A 24,370-nucleotide genomic window follows, 5' to 3' on the forward strand; every position below is an offset into this window, starting at 1 on the left:
CAAGTAGCCCACTGCTTTACTCCCCAGCCTTTTCCATTTGCTAAGGCCAAAGATGCCTGCTAACTCAAACCCTGAAGGCCACCTTCCTTCTTAAATGGGAAATTAAACAGGTGTTAAGAAGCACTAGAACCTAGTTAAGACTTTCTTGACGAAGTAGGAGGGAAAAACACTAAGGAATTGAGACAAAAACCAGAAAGCTATCTGTAGCATTTTATGTCAACAATAAATACAATGGATTTTTGTCTCCTCACATAAATCTCTTTCAGTCTGTCTCCTGTGAATGGAAAGGGGAAAAGACTGGGTTTTCAAAGTTTAAACGTCTATAATTACAGACTATTAGGTAACTGGCAACGTTCATGACTAGAGAAGTAAGTGGAGCTCTTTCTGAAGCAATAGCCATGATCAAAGAGATTATGAGTAAGCGCATCCAAACTAGAAGTGTTGAAAAAAAATCTTAAAAGCAAAAATAGGATGAGATAATGTGGAACAGAGTGGAGGATTGTGTTATTTTCCTTTAGTAAAAATAGCTTAATTAATTAGACCAGGTGAGATTAGATCCATAGTTGAGAAATTAAATCTAACCTTAATATTTTGGATGAAGCATGCTTAATACTGAGCATACTTGTTCTTTCATTTTCTAAAAAGAATCCAGAAGAATAGAATTTTCTAAGGCCAAGAACAAAGGGATTTCCATTGGTAAGCAATGGTGAAATCTAAAGTATCTTTGTAGAACAGTAAAATCAATGGAATAAATTTGAGGCCCAGCCAGAAAATTTCCCTCAAAGGGATTCAGGATAAATCCCAAAAGCCATTTACAAAATGAGCATCAATCACATGGTCCATAGTCAGAATGCTAATTCAGAATCTGCAGGAACTTGATGTCTCTTTCTAGAGGGAGAGGCAGGCCTGAGAGCAGTTTTCTGTCAATAAAATCAGATAAAGTCAGGGAGGTGAAATCATCTCTTACTCGGTAATGGAAATCCTTAAATTTCGAGTCTTAGGTTCCCACCAGAAGCCTTGGAGCAGCCAGGCTTAGAGAACTAAATCAATCTGGTGCCAAAACAGCGTAGATAGTCCTCCCACCCTGCCCCTTTTTAAGCTTCTACTATGCTATAGACCCTGGCGTTCTTGAAAAGATGAAGGCCTTGCCTGCCAGTGGTTCACTTTATAGATGTCCATGTTATCACTGCCTATCACTTAAGTTCCTTGCAGGAAACTTCTTTTTTAAATCAGAGATTTCCTTTTCCCTCTTTACTCTGTCATGTGAGCTTTGGCCAAACTGCTCTGAAGACTTGATGAATGATGAGAAAGAGAAGAATGGTTAACCAAGTCAGATAACTGAGGGAAGAAAGGAACATTTGAAGGGATGCTAACAATTCTCACTTAATCTTTCCTATAGTCTCTTCCCTTACCAGTTCTGAATTTTGGGTTTTCTGTCACTTTTAGTAGCTAAATGCAAACCTACTTTACAACTTTGTATTGTGAACAAATATTGCCCACTTTTAATTTTTTAATTATATTAAAAACATTTTAATAGCTCCAGAATAGAATATTGTTATAGTTTCTCCTCTCAAAATATTTATATTTTTAAAATAGTAACATAAAAATTATTGTATACATGGTATATGTTAACTATTATATTGGACAATGGATATTGTAGCACTTTGAATATTTTTTTAAATTATAAACAGTAAAAACCTCATTAATTCAAAATTTCAGACATGTCAATCTGGTCTGCACTAACAGTAAAACTTTAGTCTATAAGAGAACAGAGACACTTACTGTAGATAATATTACATGAGGGCTGTTTATAAACAGCCTCTTGTTCTCTGGACTAGGACAAGGTTTAAATTTGGCCGCACTCACTGTTTATATGCAAATAGACATTGCTAATTATAAATGAAGTGTAAGTTTTTTAGTCATTAAAATAGATCCAGAGTGTCTACTTGTAACATTTTATTAACAGTTTATTCCAGTTACTACCAGGATACCGCAATGGAAATGGAAAGGAATGGACATATGTCAAAATATTATAAAGAAAATTTAACAGAAATTATGACCATTTAGAAGAGAAAGACTAAGAAGTTAAGGTCAACCAAAACTTACACAGCTTTGAGCAAAGGATCTAAGAGTAATTGTGGCATTGACATAATTAGGAAAGACAGTTTTTCAAAATGATAGTAAAAGTTGTGATGATGACTTTAGTGTTAAGTACATTAAGTTTAATGTAATACTGGAATGACAATATAGAAACTTCCTACACATACATAGTTAGAAATATAGGGCTAGATTAGTATATTAGAAAGGTCACTGATTGAATTGGAAGAGGAAAATCTTGTATAATAAACTATATCTAGACATCTTTGTGCAGATTTGGCTTCCACCATTCACTATGATATCATGATACAAAGGTGCAAGGTCCAAGGTCATATTGCAATGTGAGTGTGTCCTTTAGGGCCAGACTCTGGACATGAATGAGTAAGTAGTGGAGAAGAAACAGGTGTGAAATGTATGGAGCGAGAAGCCAATCTATGGAAAATTCTGATAATCATCAAGCTGTGTAAAATGTTATTCAAGTCTTGCAGTAGAAACTAAATGACATTTTAAGAACTCTAAAATATATTTTTGAAGACTTGGAGTAAAAACCCAAGTGCAAATGAAATGCAAACATTTTATTCAATAAATTTTGAATATACCAATTTAGCTGCAATTTGGGCAGAATTTTGGAATGTTTTAGTTCAACAAGTGGGAAATTACAACTTCTGATTTGGACTTATGTTCAAAATACCTTCTTTTGTCATCTTTGAGTTGATTTATTAAAGAAGTGAGAAAAATTCTAAATATAAAACGAGCATTACAGATGAGCAATTAAATTCAATAGAAAATTATTCTGACATCAATGAGTAAATTGTAATCCCAGGAATTCAGATCATAACAAAAGTATTAATTCAATAAGAAGAAGAAATACATTTTAAATAGAAGCAATAATAGGCTTCTAGATTGCTTGATAGTCCAATTAGTGAAGAGGAATGAATCATATGAACACTGTCTCAAGAGAGATAAATTTCTTGCATTTTATAAAAAATACTAACATCAATGAAGATAACAGCAAATGTATAATATGCCTCTTCTGTGAAGACATTTACACAAATTGGTTAATTAGTGTCATCCATTCAAGAAGGAAAGAATATTTAAAATTGTTTATTGCATAAAAGAACCTGAAAAGAACCTTAAATCTTGCAGTTCATGTATGAAGGAAACTTGCTACAGATTCTCTGATATTTGACATGAGTTCTAAAAATGTATATGATTTGCCAATAATGAGTTGTGATGCTGAAATTTTTCTAAATTATACTATATAATAAAACCCTAATATTCAAATCGACCAAATGGTGGAACAACTGGCAGAACAACTGGTTGCTATGATGCGCAGTGACCACCAGGGGCAGACGCTCACCGCAGGAGCTGCCCTGTGGTGGTCAGTGCGCTCCCACAGGGGAAGCGCCGCTCAGCCAGAAGCCAGGCTCATGGCTGGTGAGCACAGTGGCGGTGGCGGGAGCCTCTCCCACCTCCGCGACATCGCTAAGGAGCAGTGAGCAGGCAGGTAGTAAGGAGCGCGGACTGTGGGAGGGATGTCCAACTGCGAGAGGGCGCAGGCCAAGCTGAGGGAACCCCCCCCCTTCCAGTGCATGAATTTCATGCACCGGGCCTCTAGTATCACTAATAAAAACAATTTCCCTTAGCCATGCTAGAGGAAAGACTAGATGATTTTTCTATTCTTTATGTGAAAATAATATTAAAAAATTTTTGGTATCTGAAGAGCATGATTAGAATATAAAGCCCACAAAATATATTAAAATGTATTATGGGTCAAGCAATTAATAATTTTTAATTTTTTATTATATTTGTGGAATTTGTCAGCTTTTTAATATATATAATTTTTGTTAATCTATCATTCTATATAGTCACTTCTGCAATTTCTATATATTTATTTTTATATCATAATTTAGCTTCATGCTCCTCAAAACCTGCTCTGGCTGTCCTTTGTACATGGGTCTTACTGGATAGAGGAAGCTAGGAAACCAGTTAGCAGGTGATGCCTGTGGTAGTGATGTAGATTCCAGATATATTTCAGAACAGATATGACAGAACTTGATCATGAACTGTATGTGAGGGAAAGAGGAATCAAGGATGTCCCCTGGGATTCTGGTTTGAACAGCTGGGTGGGTATTAGCACCATTACCCTGAAGACTGGGAAGGAACAGGTTTAAGGGAAGAAACAATTTCTTTGGACGTAGAGTTTGTCATGATTCCCCTACAAACTACACTGCCTTCATGCTTCCATATTACATCTTCTATTTAGTCATACCCACATTAAATTGTAAGCTCAAAGAGGGCAACTGACTGCTCTTTACCCTCATGAACATAAAATTTCCATTCAATTGAATTTAAGGTGTGTTGCACCAACTACATATAAGAGACTCTACCAGAACTAGATTTAAATCCTTTGAGTCAAACGCTACCAAAAAAATGCAAATGGATAAGAACCCAGGTTTAGAATGAAATAGACTGTGAAATATAGAATGAAATATCACATTAGCACCTTAGTTTTGTCACCTGCTAATTGTAGGGTCTTGGAACAATAACAAAACTTCTCAGAGCCTCTTCTTTCTCATCTAAAAATGAGAATGGTTGATCTTATTTCATAGGATTATCACAAAGTAAAAACAAAACAATGTATTTAAAATGCTTATCACAGCACTGGCCAGCTGCTCAGTGGTTAGAACATCAGCCTGCAGACTGAAGGGTCTGGGGTTTGATTCCCAGTCAAGAGCAGGTACCTGGGCCCAGCCGTGGTGGCTCAGAGGTTGAGCATCGACCCATGAAACAGGAAGTCATGGTTTGATTCCCTGTCAGGGCACATGCCTGGGTTGCAGGCTCAATTCCCAGTGAAGGGCATGCAGGAAGCAGCCAACCAATGATTCTCTGTCATCATTGTTGTTTCTATCTCTCTCTCCCTCTCCCTTCCTCTCTAAAATCTATCTATCTATCTATCTATCTATCTATCTATCTATCTATCTATCTATCTCTGTTTTAAAAGAGCATATACCTGGGTTGCAGGTTTAATCCCAGGCTCCAATTGGGTGCATGTGGGAGAATGGGTCTCTCTCTCTCTCTCCCCCCCTTCCCTCCTTTCCACTCTCTCTAAAAATCAATGGAAAAAAATATCTTCAGGTGAGGATTAAAAAATAATAAATAAATAAATATAAATAAATAAAATGCTTATCACAGTGCCTAGCACACATGAGCACTCAATAAACGGTAGGATATACTTGCATTTGGTTTTCATGCCAATACAGATAATATCTATAGCACAGGCATCACAAAATCAGTGTATCAGAACATGTTGAGAGAGAAGTTACATTTTTGGCATAAGGACATATCTTAAGTAATTTTAAGAGAAGATAATAGATTTCTGCACTCTTCAAGTCCTGAAAAGAGGGAGGGGGACTAAAACTCGCTATGAGCAAAAATAGAATGAATTTACCCAATTCTTTACTGCACTATTTAACCTCTGCTTTCTTAATCATATGCACAGCAGGGGAAAGGATGTGCTAAAACAATTCATGTGTCATGAACAAAGCAGGCACAGATTGTAGCTCAAAAATCACACTAGGAAAACCACCAGTTGGAAGTAAAGTAATAAGGCCAAATTTATTTTTTTAAATTGAGTCTTGAGTTACAAGCAACCCTTTAATCACATTAATCAAGTAGGCTTCCTCTCAGCAAATGATGAGGGAAATACATTGTTCTAACTTCTGCTAAACTTTTTTTTTAAATTGCTGAATATTGTTTGGACATATGGGAAATAAATCTCTTGAATTTTTTATTTACTTTTTATTGTTTCTATGTAGCTATAGCAAATGACAAACACTTCTAGACATAACTTACTCTAAAAGACTATAAGTCACATTTTAAACTTAAAGTATTCACATTTAAATATTTAAAATATTAGCAACCCCAAAATAAAATTTTTGTTTTTGTTATTAGACTTTAACACCATAATTTTTATTTCTATTGTGATCTTACAATTTTCAATATGTGTTCCCACAAAATGTCAAAAAAATGGACTCTGCCAATTTGATGGTTGTCAAGTTACTTGAACCATTTGACAGGTGCAAAACCAAATGCTTATAGGAAAATAAATGACTTGCCCAAAGGTTGTGTAGTTATTAAATAATTACTAGAGCTGGGACTAAACCCAGGCCTGTTTGACCCCAGCTCTTCACCAACATCATGTGCATCTCTTGTCCTGGAATGCTCTCCTTATGTCGCTATGCTTTTATATACCCCACTTCCCCTCTTTTCTTTCTGTCTGAAATTTTTTCTCTCTATTCAACCCTATCTGCATAGTAACCCCTATTTATCCTTGAAGATTTAACTCAGGCAACAACTCCCCTTTATACTTTCCCTGAATCCCTTCCTGTCTTCTTTCCCACTAGTGTGAAATGCTATCTTTCCTCTATATGTCTCAGACACCCTATATATAATCCTAATGATTATTTTATTCTGCCAATTATCTTGTGTGTTATCCCTACCAACCAACCACACACACACACACACACACACACACACACACACACACACACTAGATTGTGCCCTCCTTGAAAGTCTATGAATGTGTGTTGGTCATGCCTGAATCCCCAGGACCTAGACAGTACATGCTCAGTGAAGATACATTTATACAATCATGATGGTTTTAAAAACATAGAGTGCCTTGTTTTCTGAAAAATTTGTGAAAGCTTTAAGGAGGAACTTGAGGTTAGGTTGAATTTTTAAAGACATTTGGATTTATAGAGGAGAGGAAGGATGTTAAAACTTAAAGCAAAGTATTTATAATAAGCCCGGAATTGAAAATTTCCAATGTATAACATCATTACAGGAAATGTAAAGAATATTATTATATTTTTGTCATTGCCAGTCATACTGTGAGAATAAAATAAAATAGTTAATATTTTATAGTAAGAGCCCTAACAGTATACATTAAACATCTTACTCATGATTATTGTCATGTAATTTACACTTTGTTCAAGCAAGTACAACAAACATGGCATCTTTTTAATCTGTCACCAAGCAGCCCTGCAACAATTGATTTGATCTAAATCTGTATATATAAAAGCCTAAGCAACCATTATGACCGGGTGACCGGACGACTGGCCAGTAGCTATGATGTGCACTGACCACCAGGGGACAGACACTCAATGCAGGAGCTGCCCCCTGGTGGTCAGTGTGCTCCCACAGCCAACCTCCTGCAGTCCCAACCCCTGGCCGGCCAGATCGGGACTGGGCGAGATAGCCCCCATTGGCCCCAATCACTGGCCAGGCCAAGGGACCCCACCTGTGCACTAGGCCTCTAGTATTTCATAAATGAAACTTGTTTGAATTGGTTTGTCTCAAATAACTTGGTTCGTGATGAAACAGCTAGTTCCAGATCAGGAGGCACTCTTGTGTTGCGTATCAGCCATCCTCACGCTAGGAGGTGCTAAGGAGCCAGCGCGGATATCCTCAGAGAGGAGGTGCCATCAGCCTTTGTACTTATTCACTGCCTCACAGCAATCATAAACCAGCTCAGGCCCATCTAAGAAAAAAAAATACAAACACCGTTGTTGACTTAGTAAGAGAATGGAGTTAGATAAGACCAGTTATTCAATAAAGTTAAAATATGACAAACACTTTGAGAGGGAGGTGTTGTGGTGTGAGTTTTCATTTCCAAATACATACCTATGTTCTGCAGATTTGTGTTTAAGTAGATCAGCCATTTGCTACTCTTTGGATTAATGTCTAGTCCTTTGAAAGAGTAGCAGCATTTCACTATTATTCCTGTGTGCATATAGTCAGTAATGTTTGTCAGGAGCTTTGGGAGAAAAAAAAAGGCTACATAAATGTCAGTAGTTATTAATATTTGGATTTTTTTATATTTAGCTATTAAATGTGTTTTCCACAGAGGTCTATTTGTGTCCCTCCAACTATAAATATTTGAAGTAAAAATAGCCATTAACCAAATATTTCTTCTGATCTTCTTTATAATAAAGCAGTATTTATCAGCAATTAACAATTATGCTTAACTGAGTTTATTTTAGCATGTTTTTTATATTCAAATGATTTAATATCACTTATTCCTCTGATTTTGAGTAATTATTATAAAAATTAGCTAGCTGCCCTGGCCAGGTGGCTCAGTTGGTTGGAGCATTGTCTCATCCACCGAGTGGTTGTGAGTTTGATTCCTGGTCAGAGCACAAACCTAGATTGCAGGTTCACTCTCAGGGCGCATACAGGAGGCAACCGATTAATGTTTTTCTCTCTATCTCTCCTTTCCTCTCTCTCTAAAATCGATAAAAACATATCCTCAGATGAAGATTTTTAAAAATTAGCTAGCCCTAACCAGTTTTGCTCAGTGGATAGAGCGTTGGCCTGCAGACTGAATGGTCCCAGGTTCGATTCCGGCCAAGGGCATGTACCTTGGATGCGGGCATATCCCCAGTAGGGGGTGCGCAGGAGGCAGCTGATCGATGTTTCTCTCTCATCGATGTTTCTAACTCTCTATCTCTCTCCCTTCCTCTCTGTAAAAAATCAATAAAAATATATTTTAAAAATAAATAAAAATAATTAGCTAGCTGACACATACCCCACTATGCCCTTCCCTTCCAATTCTTCTCCTTGTCTGTCTGATTCTCTCACTGGTACATCATTCAGTTGTCAGCTAAAAAAAGTGTGAATGACCCAATAGCACCCTAATCTAGCCCACTTGTAGCCATTTTCACATATTATTATAATTGATTGTATAGGTATTTATATCCCCTGCCTTTTGACTCCACTTCTAGACTGTAACCCCTGAGAAGGCAGAAATCTGCCTATGATATGTCTGCCTAGATGGCATGCACCCAGACCAATTAAATTTAACTGATATCTAAATCTTACATAAGAGGCAAAACTCTTCTTTTAAATATGTGATCGGGTACAACATAAAGCTTACTAGCTCACAGCAAACCCAGCAAAATTTTTTTTTTAATTTTTACTTTTTCTTAAATAGTATTTCTACCCCGTTTTCTTTGAAATACAGTAGATATATATTTTTAAAAAGTGGTGGAGGGGTGTGTGCAAAATAGTTGGGTTGACCCACAACTGGTTCTTGAGACCAGAGTTCAAATTCTAATTTAGATTAAAAAACACAATAAATTTGAGTGTTTCTTGCCACATGCCCAGTCCACTAGTGCATTTTTTTAAAGAATCATACAAATTCCCATGTTTGGCATTGAGTCATAAGAACAAATATAGGTCAAAAGTTATTGGCAGAGCTACATAAATAAAGCAGTATACAAATACAGGCCTATACTCTTTCTGGCTCAAGCTAGCAACATTAGCCCTTCACTTTTATGGCCACTAAATTTCACTCTAGTTTTCATAATAAGAAGAATAAATATATTAATAAAATCGTGTTTATATTAGAAGTTACCTTGTTAAAATGCATTGGGACTCATGGTACTTTATAGAACCCAATTTATACTCTTTGATGATTTAGAGGTGATAACTTCATGTGATTCATTGCCACCTGGTTCTGAATTTTAATAATATAATGACTCATCATGGTTTTTACATTTCTGAGGGAACCAGCTTGGTTAAAACCATAGCAGTTGTTTTTACTGGGGTCATCTGAACCAGGTTCCCAGAATGTTCATGAAAAGGACATGCTTATGTGTTGTGAACAGCTGTAATCTATCATGGCTGGTGCCAGGTCGACACATTATGAGTTTACAGTGTCAGCCCAGTGAATTAAAGCTTTGTTGTAGACCAGCTTGCTATGCAATTATTTCCAGTTCATATCCTATAAATCATCACTCTTCATATGACGATCAGCAATTTCCATCTAGCATTCTAAGCATACATGCTTTGTCTTAATTGTGCTGCCTGGTTTCTGCACCTAGAACAGAATGACATGACTGGTACCGATAGCTTAGAAAATAAATTTCACTGTCACTAGAACCTATTTAAGGAATATTCTCTGTTCTCACTTTTTTTCGAGCTCTTTGGTATTTATGTTGAAATAATAGGAAATGAATTTAAAATAGAAACACTTCTCATGTCTTATATCTGCAAACAAAAAAAACCATAATTTATAATAAATTAGCACAGCAGTTGTTAGTGTAGCTCAGCTTTATTTTGCAATTCTCACACCTAAGCTCACAAGATGACACTTTTTCTGATAAGATAATCTTTATAAGGTAGTTCTGTGGGTGATTAAATCTGACAGATGCTAGTAAGATGGTGAAGTTCCGAAGTTCCGAGATATAACAGCAAATGCTTTAAAAAAATCTTTTTAAAATAATATCTTATGATCTACCAATAGAGAGATCAGTTTCATAAAAGAATAAGTCAGTTACAATATTGTATTTCTGTGTCTAAAATAAAAATAAAATTATTTACTAATAAGCAAATAAATAAACTAATTATAGCAAAATAAACATAAGGCAAGGAGTATTTTTTAGACTAAAGAATTACTGTAAAATATTATCTTTCCCATCATTTCTTAGTGTTTACCGTCACTGCTGAGCCAAACAAAATAAAATGATTCAGATAGATACAGAAGCTAAAGAAATTGAATGTGTTTTTTCATAATATTTTGATACTCTATCTGTTCTTCAAAATTGCCTTGAATACCAGATCCTTCAAAGTAAACCTTCATCTTCTCTTAGGGCAATGATGATAATCAGGTGACTGATGTTTCCAAAGGTATTCCAATCTGAAATCTGTTATGGCTTCATTGTAGATTATATAATTCGATAAACCCCATTAATACTATGGCTTAATTTTGCAATGTGCCTTTGTTGTTTGCATAGTTTTAGCCCTGGTTTCTTATTTCTAGCAGAAGAATTTCGAAACAGTAGCTCATTGTCCTTGCTTGTTTTTGATTACTTCAATTATGTTAGCTTTGCTAGAATGGGTTGATATTATAATCTGTTGAAGCACTATATTACAGCATGTGCTTTCTGACTTTCTTATCTAAATATCAGTTGCCTAATGTATGGAATTTATTTATAAATACCTGGAAGTTCCCTGAATTGAAATTAACATGCTGGGCCAGATTCTCTGGCTTCATTAGCAACCCCTCATACCAAGGCTGTGTTCATACAAGTGTGAAAATCAGAATTATCCTTCCAGGGTTTTCCTGGCCTGAACAAGTTCCTCATCGGAAACAGGCTATACTCATCCTAATATTCCAGTCTTACCACCACAATCTATTCATTTTGCTTAATTCCATCTAGCATGGACAGGAAGAACTTGACCACCAAACAGGGGAGAAATAGGTAAAGTCAAGGAGCTGGGCTGGACCCCAAGATGAGGAGCATCCTGAGTTATAGTTCATAATGAGGGGAGGAGACTGGAATGAAAAAAATCTTAAAAAGTAGTGCCCTGTATCTCATTAGACTGTATAACAGGGTGAAAAGTAGTGGTAAAATGATCTCTTGATCATGAGTCCATGATGACTTCTTACAGTTAAGTATTCAATAAATATTTATTACTTTCCCATATTTATCAGCCACCTTCCAGGCAGTGAAGTGGGGAACAAAAGAGACCAAGTCCCTATTCTTGGAGAGTTTTGTTTAGCATCATTATAGACATAAATATGTGACATAAAAATATGAAGAAAAACAGACTTCATATTTTTCAGCTCTTCCTACATGCCAGGCACTAAATTAAGAGGATTAAGAGGTTTATGCATATTGATTTAATCCTCACAAAAATTCATGTGGTTGGTAACTATTGTTACCCCCATTTTCTAGATAGGAAACAGTGGTCATTGCTGTGGGACCAGGAATGCATAAGTATCCTCAGAGAGCCGCAGTTACACCTTCTACTTGGGACCAAAAAAAAAGTGTCTCAAAATAGCAGATGATACAGGTTTTTTGGTGCAATGAATTTTCAAATAATCCTCATGCATGCTCTGTTTTCCCATTAAAGAAATTAAAGAAATGAATGATTCAAACTATGAAAATAGATGCCTAAAATCCATGGGACAGAAGCAACACTACAGTCCCGATAGGAATGCTGTTGAGATAAAGCCAAAGCACCACTAGGTCTCTAGGAGAAGTGTAACTTGGTACAGCTGTCTGATTCCTTTTATGAATGGATGGAAGTGATCAGGAATTAGAGCTGCAGGATGGACAATGACACTCATCCACAGCAGAACTAATAAAGTCAAACTCGGGTTTGACCTCAAAATTATATCAGCCATGAAAATTATTCCACTGTCCTCTGTCATGAGTAATTGAACTATATTTAATTTTAATCATTAAAATGTAAAAATAATAAAAACCACCAAAATATAGTCTACAGTCAATTTTCTGATAAAAATTTGTTTTTCCCCCCATTTGTGATTTTAATGGCCTCCAGAAAGTTTTTTGGAACTAGGTGTTAATTAAAAATATGGAAATGGATTTATAGCACATTGCAGCACACAGTGGAAGGATAATCACAAGAGACTTGTTCACACAATCATACTCATTTTTCAATGTGCTTTTTAACTGTCTAGGTTATTGGTTGTTTTTCTACATGCCTGTTCCTAGGGGGAAAAAAAACAAACTATGATTCCAATGAAAATAGTAATTAAAATTACAACAAATAGGACAAATTGCTATTTGAGCAGGAACATGCAGTTTTAGTCACCAAAAGCAAACTGATGCTCCTATATTTCCTGTTTACATGAATGAATTAAGTTCTCAGATTTCTCTATAAACCAGATGCTTTTTATATCTTGCTGTCTTAAAAAAAAAATCAGTCCTCTCTGCCTTACTTTCATTGACTGACTTTGGAACAATGCACTGCAATGCTGTGAGGAACCAGTGAACAAATTCTCTTTCTGAATTTCCCAGATTCCTCCTGTGCATCTATCATCTTACTTTCCCAAACCTCTATTTACTCATATAGAAACTGGAGAGAAATATTTTTTGGGGGGAGCATAAAGAGCCAGTGGGGTTCCATTTACTCCTAAGGACTAGGTGCATGAGCTTTGGAGTCAAATAGATCTGAGTTCAAGTTCTGACAGAATTCGTTGTTCTCTAGTTGTGTAACCTTGACCAAGTCACTTAACCTCTTTGAGCTTTAAGTTCTTCATTCAAAAAATGAGGTTGATAAAACTTCTCCTCACAATGCAGTATGAATTAAAGGACCTAATATTTATAATGTGCTTTCTAACTAGCCCAATGCCAAAATCAGAGTAGGTTCTGGTAAATACTGGTAAAAGTTGTTTTTATTTTGGGTTATTTTTTTTTTCATCATCAATGTTCATTTTCCTGGATGGAGGCAAGTGCTGCCACAAGTCGAATGGGTATCATTCACATTGTTTGGGGCTGGGGGTGCCAGGGGTGGAGGAGATGGCCCATGGGAAACAGTGTGGCCCTGGATTACTCAATGGTCATTGTGATGAAACAGACATCACGGAGATGCCCCCAAAATGCCGTGTGGTTGACTTAACGTTAGGGAAGAGGGAAAGGGAACAACTGAAGACAACCTCAGGGTTTTGAGTCCTGTCACCAAAAAGCTGCTGATGCCATTGAGAGCTAAGGAAATGGAGGAGGAGCAGGTTTGGAGAAGATAATTAAGTAGAAATAGATGGACAAGCTTCAGCCTGTCTAAAATGTCAGTAAGCACGGGGTGTGTGATCCAAATATTCTTCTACACAACAAGAGAAAAATACTGTACCTGAGGATCTTCACTGACCGGCAACTTTGAGTCTTGTTTGGAGAGGAAAAGCCACTTGAAATTTAGTAAATTAGGTTATAACATCTGTATCGAGACTAGAGAAGACTTAATCCAACCACCTAATTTTACAAGTAAAGATGCCACATCTCAGACATACTCTTTGTTGAGTGGCAGGGCCAAGCCAGGACTCCACACCATGTAAGGGGAAATAATTCAGATTTCTGAAACGTTCAGATCTGGAATAAGATACCATGTAAACTTTTCAGAGTTGTTGTTATTTTGGTTTGTTTGTTTTTAACTCAACTAGCATGGTTTACAGATTATAATGAAAGGTTTTTTTTGAGAAAATTTATTGCCGTATAAACCATTGTCTACAAAATCACTTTTGAAGTTGATTTCCAAGAATTCAGATTCCATGAAAAGCCTCAGAAGCTTAGGGTACCTAGAGCTGTTTCTTGCTTGGGAAGACATGACTCCTTTCAGGTCATTAAAATAATGACACCCCGTGTACATAATAAGGGGCTGCCGAAGGAAAGGGTGGGGTGCTTCCTGCACGAGCCCTGTTTCTAGAATGTCAGGCACAGAAGAGTAACTGACAGCAGTTTCCTCTGAAGAAAGAAGATCATGCCCTGCTGACCGAAGAAGAGTGCCTAATACCGTAACAGAACCAGTTAGGGGAGATTTGAAAAAGGAGGGGGAGGGATGGGGGAGGGAGCTGAGCAGAGAGGGAAATATTTATAACTGTGACAACATGTTTCCTTGTAATAATTTATGAGCCTACTGGAGAAAAAGGAAACACACAAACTATGAGTAAAATATCCAAAATGTAAACATCATGCCTTCTGCAAATTTTCTTAAGTTAAAAATTAAGGTTGAGGTTGACTAAAGCAAATGCCTATATTTTCATGGTCTCTTATTTCCTTGATGCTAAGGGTTACCAACTGATTTACAACTTCCTGTGTTGTTTTTTAATCTATATTTGTCAGCACATTTTTAATGTCAGATTACTTAAAATAGACATCTTGGGTCTAAGAGGACAGGAATAATATTATGTTGACTTCTCTAAAGGTTTCATAGTACTTTACAAACATTCTCTTTTTGTCTAAAGAAGCTTTATATTTCTACATGCGTTTCAATATAGTTTTAAGTTTTTTTTATTCTAACTGATGACTTCAGGACTGAAATGCAGTTCACTCAGTGTGCTTTGAAATTAAGTAAATTACATGTATACTTCATCCAAAAGGTTTCAGACTCCTCTTACTCAGGTAGTTTAAACTGTGAAAAATAACAGGGAAGCCCATGAAAAGAGAAAGACTGGAATCAAGTACTTAGGATTCTTCCATTGTAGTTTCTCTTTCAACCATTGGGACTTATTGGCTCATCTGATTTCTGCAAATTATAGAAACTTGTTCAAAAGGAATATTCTCAAATATAAAGGCTATGACATCTTCATATAAGCTATTTTAGAATGTAATTAAAATGCAACATATAAAATATAAATATAAATTTATATTTGACTAGAGGCCCAGTACACAAATTTGTGCACAGGAGGTCTGGCCAGCCCGGCCCCAATGGGCAGATCAGAGCTGGGCCTGTCAGGAGTAGGGGACAGTGGGAGGTTGGCCGGCTGGCCCGCCCCAATCAGGGCCTGATCAGGGCCAGGCCGGCTGTGGGGAGGGGCTGTGGGAGGTTGGCAGGCCAGCCCCACCCCTGATTGGTGTGAGGGGGCCAATTGGGGGTGGAGTTGGCTTGGGGGTTGGGACCACGGGCCGATTGGGGTGATGGGGCAGATCGGGTGGAGCCGGCCATGGGGAGAGGCTGTGGATGGTGGGCTGGCTGGCCCTGCTCCCAAATGGGGTGGGCGGGGGGGCTGATCAGGGGCCAGCTGCCTGGGGGAGGGGCCACTGATAGTGGGCTGGCCAGCCCTGCCCCTGATCAGAGTGGGGGGCCAATCAGGAGCAAAGTTGGCTGGGGGGAGGGGCTGCAGGAGGTTGGTCAGCTGGCCCTGCCCCCATATGGGGTGGTGGAGGCTGATCAGGGGTGGGGCAACTGGGGGGAGGGGCCACGGGAGGTTGGCCTGTCAGCCCCGCCACCCTCCACCCCCATCGGCTGGTTCGCTGGCACAACTGGTTGTTTGGGTTGTTATGGCTTTCTGGTCACTGGTTTTATATATATATATATATATATATATATATATATATATATATATATATAAAATTCAAAACAGGTTTTCCACAAAGATAATAGCAAACTCATCTTTATTATTATAATTGACAGATACTGATACTTAATTTCTAATTCTTAAAACAAGAGATAATTTAGAGTATTTCCTATTAATGTTTTAAATACTTTAAATATTTAAAACCTAAAATTTAAATAGAACACTCTAAATGAAACCAAACAAAAATTTATCCATGATTAGAACTATTTGAAATAGTTTACAACTGAGTTCAAGGATATGCCTTTTAGAGTATAATTTAGTAAGCTAAACAAATATACTCTGAGTGGCTTCTAAAAATATTTTTGAAAAGCATTAGTTGTTTTCTAAGTATTTATAATGGAACCTACCATACTTTCCGTCTCTCACACTGAGGAAGTTGGAGGATAAGGTCAATCTAAGAATAAAAAGTACAGTTTTGAATTTAGCAATTTCAAGATCTCTGGTATTTCAATTTTCAAAAGAAGGACTTGTTGAAAGTTTGCCCTCTATGCCCTAACTCTTTACTTTTGATGAAATTTGTTGAAGGAAATTTTTTAAAAATGAACTCAATCTGGGCAACCACAGACCACACTGGATTCTGAAAAACAAAAGATAAAAAGAAGAATAAATTGAGCTACGAAGGGGAAAGACAGATTTTCTCATTTAAAAGTTAGATGTAAACACTCTCCTTTTCTAAATAGGCGATTTGCCTTAGTCCTGACCATGCCACATAACTACCTAATTATGCCATGCTCTCCAGGTCTCAGAGAAGTTGAGTCCACAGAATTCTTAAAATCAGATAGGACTGAATATATGTTTGATATTATCAAGACTGGCTGTGTGGAAACGGGTTGATAGCATGTCCTCATTAACAAATTCTTCTGAGGTCATTAGACTCCTTGGGCAATATTAACAATTACATATAGAAATAACATGGGCCAGTGTCCTCCGTGTGGCTACTCTAATCTGTTTTCCAATGCTAGCATTAGAGAGACAACCCTTTCAATAATAACAGTAATTATAATAACACACCTTTGGGTTTAATAATAGCTTCCCTTTGAAGAACTTCCATTATTTTCACCCACATTATCTAATTTGTGCTCGAAATAATTCGATGAAGTAGCCAGGTAGCAATTATCATTATCCTTCTTTTACAGATAAATAAACTGAGGCCTAGGGATTTTCTTAGCATCTGACAGTTAGGAAGAGAGCCAAGGATAAGCCTATAATGCAGTGGTCTATCTTCCAGATTATTACCATCTTTAGAAAGTATCTGGGCATCTGAAGAACTGTTCTATCCCTTGGGAAATGTTTGCACAGGAGCCAGATCTTTCCCTTTTAAATTGCATTTACTTTAAGAAGGTACTCTTTTTCAAATTCATTAGAGAGGATTTTGTTTTCTTAGGTCATTAAGATAGGAGTACTCAGATTTCTTTTCAAATTGTGTTGGCCTGAAGCAGAAGTACGCTTGAAATACTGAAGATGTTTAAAATAATCTGGAATCAGTTTCTTTAATTATCTAACTTTAGTTTTTTAAATTCCAAGCCCACGTTAAACAAGATCAAATCAAGACATATAAATAAAAATGGGCACGAGGTGTTAACTGGAGTGTCCTAGCCAGGTTGCAAATTGGTTTACTGTGGCCTGCCAACTTGAATTCCTCTCGCAGCTTCAGCTGGAAGGGGTAGTCTTCATTTCCTGTCCTAACTTGTACTGTGTTACCGTTCACTGTTTAGGTGATTAGCATGTGGATCTGATGGTCTCAATGCTCTATTAAGTTATAAATGTTCAAACTACCAGTATGCTGTGAGTAAAAATAGAAGTTGCTATTAGATGTCTATTCATACTCTGCAGAAGCCTGGCAACATTCTAAACCTTTTCAAAATGTAAATACTGCATATTAAGCATAGGAAAGAAAATTAATGTGCTGCATTTGCAAATTTATTTCCAAGTCAAAAATGCAAAGGGGGAGGAGGATCTCATAGCAGAATTGATATTCTACATTTACAGGATATATTAAGAGTTTGTAATGGCCTGAACACAAAAGAGAAACACTTTAGAAATGAATTAATTTAGTTTCTCTGATAATCATAGCTTTTGAATTTACTCTCTTTTGATTTTAAATTTATGGCCTCAGTATGACATTAGCAGAGTTTATTGCATTTTGCAGGTGGCATTCATATGTTATTTTACGTGCAGTATATTGTGGGCAATGGGTTACCATTTTTTTGTTAAAATTTCCAGAACCACACAAGTTCTTCTTAATTAGACTTGCAAATTAGTAATGCCTTTCTCTTTAGGGGGAAAATACTTAAAACATTACAGGAATTTGTATGCCTTTTTTCCTTGTACTGGGAAAAGTTTGCAATAAAGTTTGCTACTTGAAACTTTGACATTTTTTAGTAAGTTCTGATTTATACATGAGTCATCCTTTGATAATTCCAAACAAATGTCTTTTTCAAGCAAGCCAGTGTTTTGTATGTGTTCCTCTAGTTCCAAAAGGGTTTAACAGATTTATCTTGCTTTCTGCCACTTAAAACAATGGAAAGTTGTCATCTCAATTACATTTTTAGTATTTTGAATAATTTATTAATTGACACCTTAATCATAGATTTCAGCAGTACAAACACTACCCACCGATCACCTGCACTTTCTCCAGAGAAAATAATAAATAAATAGCAATAAACAAAAACAAACAATAACAAAAAATAACAGAGAAACAATAAATCAGAGTTAATACTATTAATAATGTTATCACATAAAGTAGAAAAAGAAAGCATGAAGTAACATTTTTCAGATAAAATCCTTATAGTTCTTAGGCACAGTAAGATCTGAAAGCAGGCTTTAATTTGTATAGTATGTTTTTAAAACTAAACTGACCCTGTACTTAGTTCCAAGAGGGTTCAAAATTCTTATCATTGATTCCCATGATAGAGGTCCATTTCCTACTGAATATGTAAATTCTTAAAAGATTTTTAGTGATATTGTTTGGCTTGTAAGTAAAGTTCTTGGATATTTTTTAAGCTACATAATGGTTGATAATGAAATTTTGTTCTTATAAGTATTAAATTATGCCAAAAAGCCACTTACTTTATATTCTTTAAATACCATAGCATGATTCAACTAAAGCTTGGAATGTAAACTGTCTTAAGTAACACTAATGAAATGTACACGTAATGAACAATATAACTAACTTAATTTTCATGTAACAGATAACATCTGGGGGAAATGTGTATTGGTAAGCTATATAAAACTAATTTTCTAGCGACCACATCTGTAGATGTTATTTATTGTATGTTCACTTAACAGTCGATTATTCAGTTTAGAAATCTATTCTCTTCTTTATTAGAGCTTTTAATGTACTCACCTTGGTTCAAATGGTCTGCTCATTATCTGAAAAAATATAAATGGCATTCACATGGAACAACATGATTGTTTTTATTATATCCATTTGTGTGCAAGCATTCAAAAATGGCAAGAGAAACACATTTATTGCTTTACATTCAAAGTAATATTTAGGGGGTATTTGAAAGTCAAGCAAAACCAATCATTTGGCCAAATGGATGTATGTGTATAATCAGAAACTCCTGAGTTTTAATCTCAGCATTAGGCCTCGGGCAAGTCACTTAAAGTCATTCCCTTTGTTTCTTGATCTGAAGATTATGGGTGCTATTCTCTTATAGAGAAAGGGAGGTTGCTAAATCAGGGTACCAAACAGGAGTGTTTTTTTAATAAACATACTTGATCCTTTTTCTGTTTTTTATTTTTCTAGATTTAAGAGGTAACATATTAGGCTTTTGAGGAAAAAAATATGAGACAATTACAATTCTATAGGAATGTATAAAAATAGTTATAAAACTAGCTTTATTTAATTTGCTTCAACTATTCATAGACTGAGGAAATTATAACGTTCTTTCAGAAAATCTAACTTAATAAAGCTGACCATGTCTCCCTGTTTTAAATAGATTTTATTACAGAACCAGTGATGTTGTAAAACATGAGGTTTTGTTAAAAAAAAAATACAAAGGCCTAATTGTATTTTTTTTTAAAGAAAGTATTGCATCAGACGGTTTCATTTAAACATATTTGCTGGCTCTGTGCTCTCACCACAATTATTGATTCTAATTTTTCTTAAACTGTTTTTTTTTAAATGCCACTTAATGGGGAAAAAAATCACTGTGATGCTTCTGTAAACTATATTTGACTGTATACCTTCTTATAATTAGTTAAACAGCTTTGTATTTACCCTCATCTGAAGTTAGGATATGTTTTCCCTTACATACCTTACTGACACAGCCAAATGTAACTCTTCATGAAAAAGAAAAGTGTAAGATTAAAAAAAAATCTTTAAAGAAAAGTGTAGCTATGGTTTGGTTCCCTGATAGTATAAACACCCTGAAGAAAAGAAATTACCCCTCCCCCCCCTCCAGCTTTGTGCACAAGGTAAATCAAGTGACTAGCTGTATTAGCTACACTCAAAGTCAAGTAGAAGAAAAGCTCAACTCTCAGTCAGAGCTCCAGGTTCTAGGGATAAATGGGAGCTTCATTCCACCAGAGAAATGATGTGGACCTGAGGAGCTCCAAGTTTCCAAGTGTGTGCCCAGTACACACACACCCCAGTACACGCACTGGGTCATTGGCAGGTAGTTCAGATTAGCTTTCTAAAGAAATCCAAACCACAGGGAGGGCTGGGAGGGACAAAATGAGAGTTGAGCACAAATATCTGCTTACATTTAAGTGTATAATCTGATGGAAGATGGGACACAGGTGGGCAGATGGTAGAATCTGCTAACAGGATGGAGAGGGAATAGGGAATCTATTGAGAACTTCCACCTAGAGGTGAGAGAGAATTAGCAGAAAGGCCTAGCCTGTATATGGAAGTGCATAGCAGTGGGACAAATATGCCACAGCACCAAATAAAAGGACATTTCAGCTTCATTAAAAGGACATACTTGTATCTTGCCCATTAGCTCAGCCTTATTTTCTCCAAGCCTGCCAGAAATTCAGTAACCTCCCTTCAATTCTTCCTCTCTTCTTATTTCAATGTCTCAGCCACCACCACTCCCCCCATATTTCTATTTCTCAGCCTATATTAAAGTCTGTACCACTTGTCCTCTTCCCTGTCTCTGTATTCCCATGTGCTGCTTATTTATTTTACCTATAATGTTTCAGAGGACACTAAAATATGTTTAGCTGTTTCATTGTCCTAGTTTAGTAAAATAAAGAGCAATATAAAATGTAGGAGGATGAAAAAACAAGCGTGGTGAAAAAAGGTACAAATAATTTTGTAGGAAGCTGAAAATGCCTCCATTTAGGGAAAAAAAACTGGGGCTTATGAATGTGATGAGAGAAAAGAATCATTCTGATATGCTTTTTCTTGATGTTCTATTTTGATTAACATTTAGTCAACTTAAGATAAACAATCTGAAATGATGTCATCTAACAGAATAGAGATTAAGTGCTCAATAACATCAGTAATTTCCAAGTGTGGCAACATGATGACACATCCCAGTTTACTGAAAACTGAATAGGCCAAGAAGTTAGCACACCAGGGTTTAACTCCCAGACCTAGCAATTATTTGACTAAGCCAGTCATCTAATCTCTTGGTTTCCAATTCACTTGACTGTAAAGTTAGGACACTTCATTCCTACTTTATATGTATACTAAGCAGCAACTTTCTATAAAATCAAATTAAAGTTAGAAATATGAATCCAATGTAAGATACATTGGTATGACCAAGCAATAACTTAGCCTCCAGTACATTTCAAAACCCATATAAGTAAAAATAAATAGTTATATTTAAGTGATGAAATATTATATAAGCTTATCTAAACTATTGTGAAATTAGAAATGAATATATAATGATTTTAGGGCTTTCCAGGCCTCAGGGGATGGTAATTATTTGGTGAATTTATGCATTTCCAGAGTATTGTCTACAAACTTGTAAGGCTCACGGTCTGACTTTGTCAGCAAATAGGATAGTGTCATCTCAGGGCCACAAAAACAGGATCATGGAGCTTACTAGAACATCAACTTATTGATTTACAGTAAGGAATGTGATAAGCAAGAGAATCAGAGTACAAAAGTGGACATATCTTTATAGATCATTTGAGAGATGGAAAGTCAAATTATAATCAAAATATTGGTTGTTCAACATAGAATCAGAACAAGAGGAACTAATAAAATGATTCAGATGTTTAATGAAATCAGTGCCCTCGTCTCCTCTTTCTCTCTCCCAACTTCTTTTTTAAAAATTTATTGATTTTTTTTTTAGAGAGAGAGAGAGAAACAGAAGCATTAATTTGTTGGTCCATTTATGTATGCATTCATTGGTTGATTTTTGTATGTGCCCTGACTGGGGATCGAACCCACAACCTTGGCGTATCGGATGATGCTCTAACCAGCTGAGCTAATCAGCCAGGACTTAAATTGACATTTTAATTCCTGTTTCTTCATTTCTACTGTTGACCAACCATGATCTCTCTTCCTCTGTTTGATACACTCTTGCTATAGAATTATTAAATGCTCACAGTGAAATTTTGCCTTGCCCTCTGTGCTCTTGGTTGATTTTGCAAGCATCTCTGATTTACTGGGTGCTGGCTTTATACAGTAACCTAGAGCCTTTAGCAAGTTCTTGATGGCCATTTCACTATGGCCTGCAAGAACAACTATATCTCGCTGAGTAACGTCTATCACAATCAGGATGTTATTGAGTGTTTTAAGCATCTAACCCTCTGCCAAACTTTGAGAAGAAATACAGGGGATCTAAACCATGGTCTCTGCGTACAGAGAGGTTGTAAGCAGGAGGAAGGGGATACTGGCCCATGAACAATGAAAGCTCAGAGAAGTACAAAATGAAGTCCTAAACCACATAGGATGGAAAGAGAATTAGACAGTGGGTAGAATAAAATGCTAATTATCAGATGCAGAACTGAAATTGTAAATTGTGGTTACACACAAAAGCCTTTATCGTAATACAGCTCTTTTCTTCCCCTCCAGCAAATGGTAGAGGTCGTCAAGTCTTCAGGAGGCCTTTTCCCCAACCCTCTAGAAGAAGGAATCTCATTTGATATTTACTCAACATTCATTGAGCCACCCCCAACAATGGATACAGAAATGAAGGTATGTTTCTTTTTGTCTCTTAATTCAACCTATCTCAGCATGAGACTTTCTAAGGGTGAGAGGAAAGGAAGCAAATATTCTTCCATTTTTCTCTCCCTTGTGACTTTCCCCAGCTAAATATAAATATTTGTTTTACCATTGATTCGCAGGTGGGCCAGCTGAGATTGGTTCAGGAATTTTAATCTTTTCCACCCCATCATCTTCCCCAGTTTCCACCTTCACTTTCTCAAAGTAAGCACGGTTAGCACCATGACTTGATCTGTCATGATGCTCATAATGAAAATGCAGGATGATGTCAAATTGCAATCTCCTGGCAGATTGACATCACTCCTGGTAGCAAATGACCCAGAAGTTTGAGGCTCCATATAAATCCCCGAATGCTCTAGATATCACCTGAACATTGTTTACTTTCCATATTCTAGATATTGGATCAAGAACAAGTCTCAGTGGAGTCCCAGCCAGCAGCCAGCACTTCAGAGACAGATGCTTTAGCTGGTCTCACCATTGAAGATATAAAATCCGTGCTTGCCCAAGTCACAGATGACATCCTAATCGGCATTCAGGTGCTCAGCCTTGATAATGTGCTCGCTTACTTCATTACTGGTTAATTAGCCAACCTCATCCTTAATGTCCGTAAGCACTACCTACACTCAGCTAGCAAGAGCATCACTTATGATGGAAGAGTTCAATTTAACATCTCCACATAACTCTCAGTTGAGTCATCTGAGACTCAATAAGATCACAAAATAACTTTGCCAACAGCACATAGTGTAGTGAGTGTTATCAGTTTGAAAAATCATTCAGCATCGAAACCCAAAAAATAACATGGTAAAGACTTGGTGCCTTGTCATAACAAAATCGCTCATGCGAGAGTAATTAGAGTACATTGCTAAAAGCAGTAAACACTGAAGATCACAGCATAATTCTCAGCTAAGTTTTCTCACCAAATTTCTAAAAGAAGTTTTCAAGTCTTTGAACTCCTCAAATAGTTTGCTCCTTTTCACATCGCACTAATAGCTACACAGTTTATACCAATGGATGCATGAAAACGGTGCTGGCAACAGCCAGCTCAGCAGCAATTGCCAATGATGGATCAGTCGGCTTAGCTTTATGCTTAATTTTTTTTTCCCATCCAAAAAAGCACATTTCTACCTCTACACAAAGACTTGCATCATTGCCCAGGCAAAATGATTAAATAAGTGAATTGCATATTTTGAGAGGATTTATAATTTCTTGTGGAAATGACTGTGAATCAATAAGACAGTCGACTGCATGTTTAAAATATTAAT

The 24,370-nt window shown here is 36.5% G+C and overlaps 1 protein-coding gene across 2 annotated transcripts in view; it reads left to right on the plus strand.

Annotated features, from left to right (window-relative positions):
- CABCOCO1 (ciliary associated calcium binding coiled-coil 1) overlaps nt 1-24,370 on the plus strand; it is a 107,229-nt gene that overhangs the window by 77,164 nt on the left and 5,695 nt on the right. For both annotated transcript variants that reach the window (XM_006089709.3, XM_023754608.1), the window contains exons 6-7: nt 22,959-23,081; nt 23,504-23,644. In XM_006089709.3, the coding sequence (XP_006089771.1) occupies nt 22,959-23,081; nt 23,504-23,644 (264 nt within the window). The remainder of the gene's footprint in view (nt 1-22,958; nt 23,082-23,503; nt 23,645-24,370) is intronic.

The sequence above is a fragment of the Myotis lucifugus genome, unplaced genomic scaffold (assembly GCF_000147115.1).
Source record: "Myotis lucifugus unplaced genomic scaffold, Myoluc2.0 scaffold_62, whole genome shotgun sequence".
In the NCBI taxonomy this organism is placed as follows: Eukaryota; Metazoa; Chordata; class Mammalia; order Chiroptera; family Vespertilionidae; genus Myotis; species Myotis lucifugus.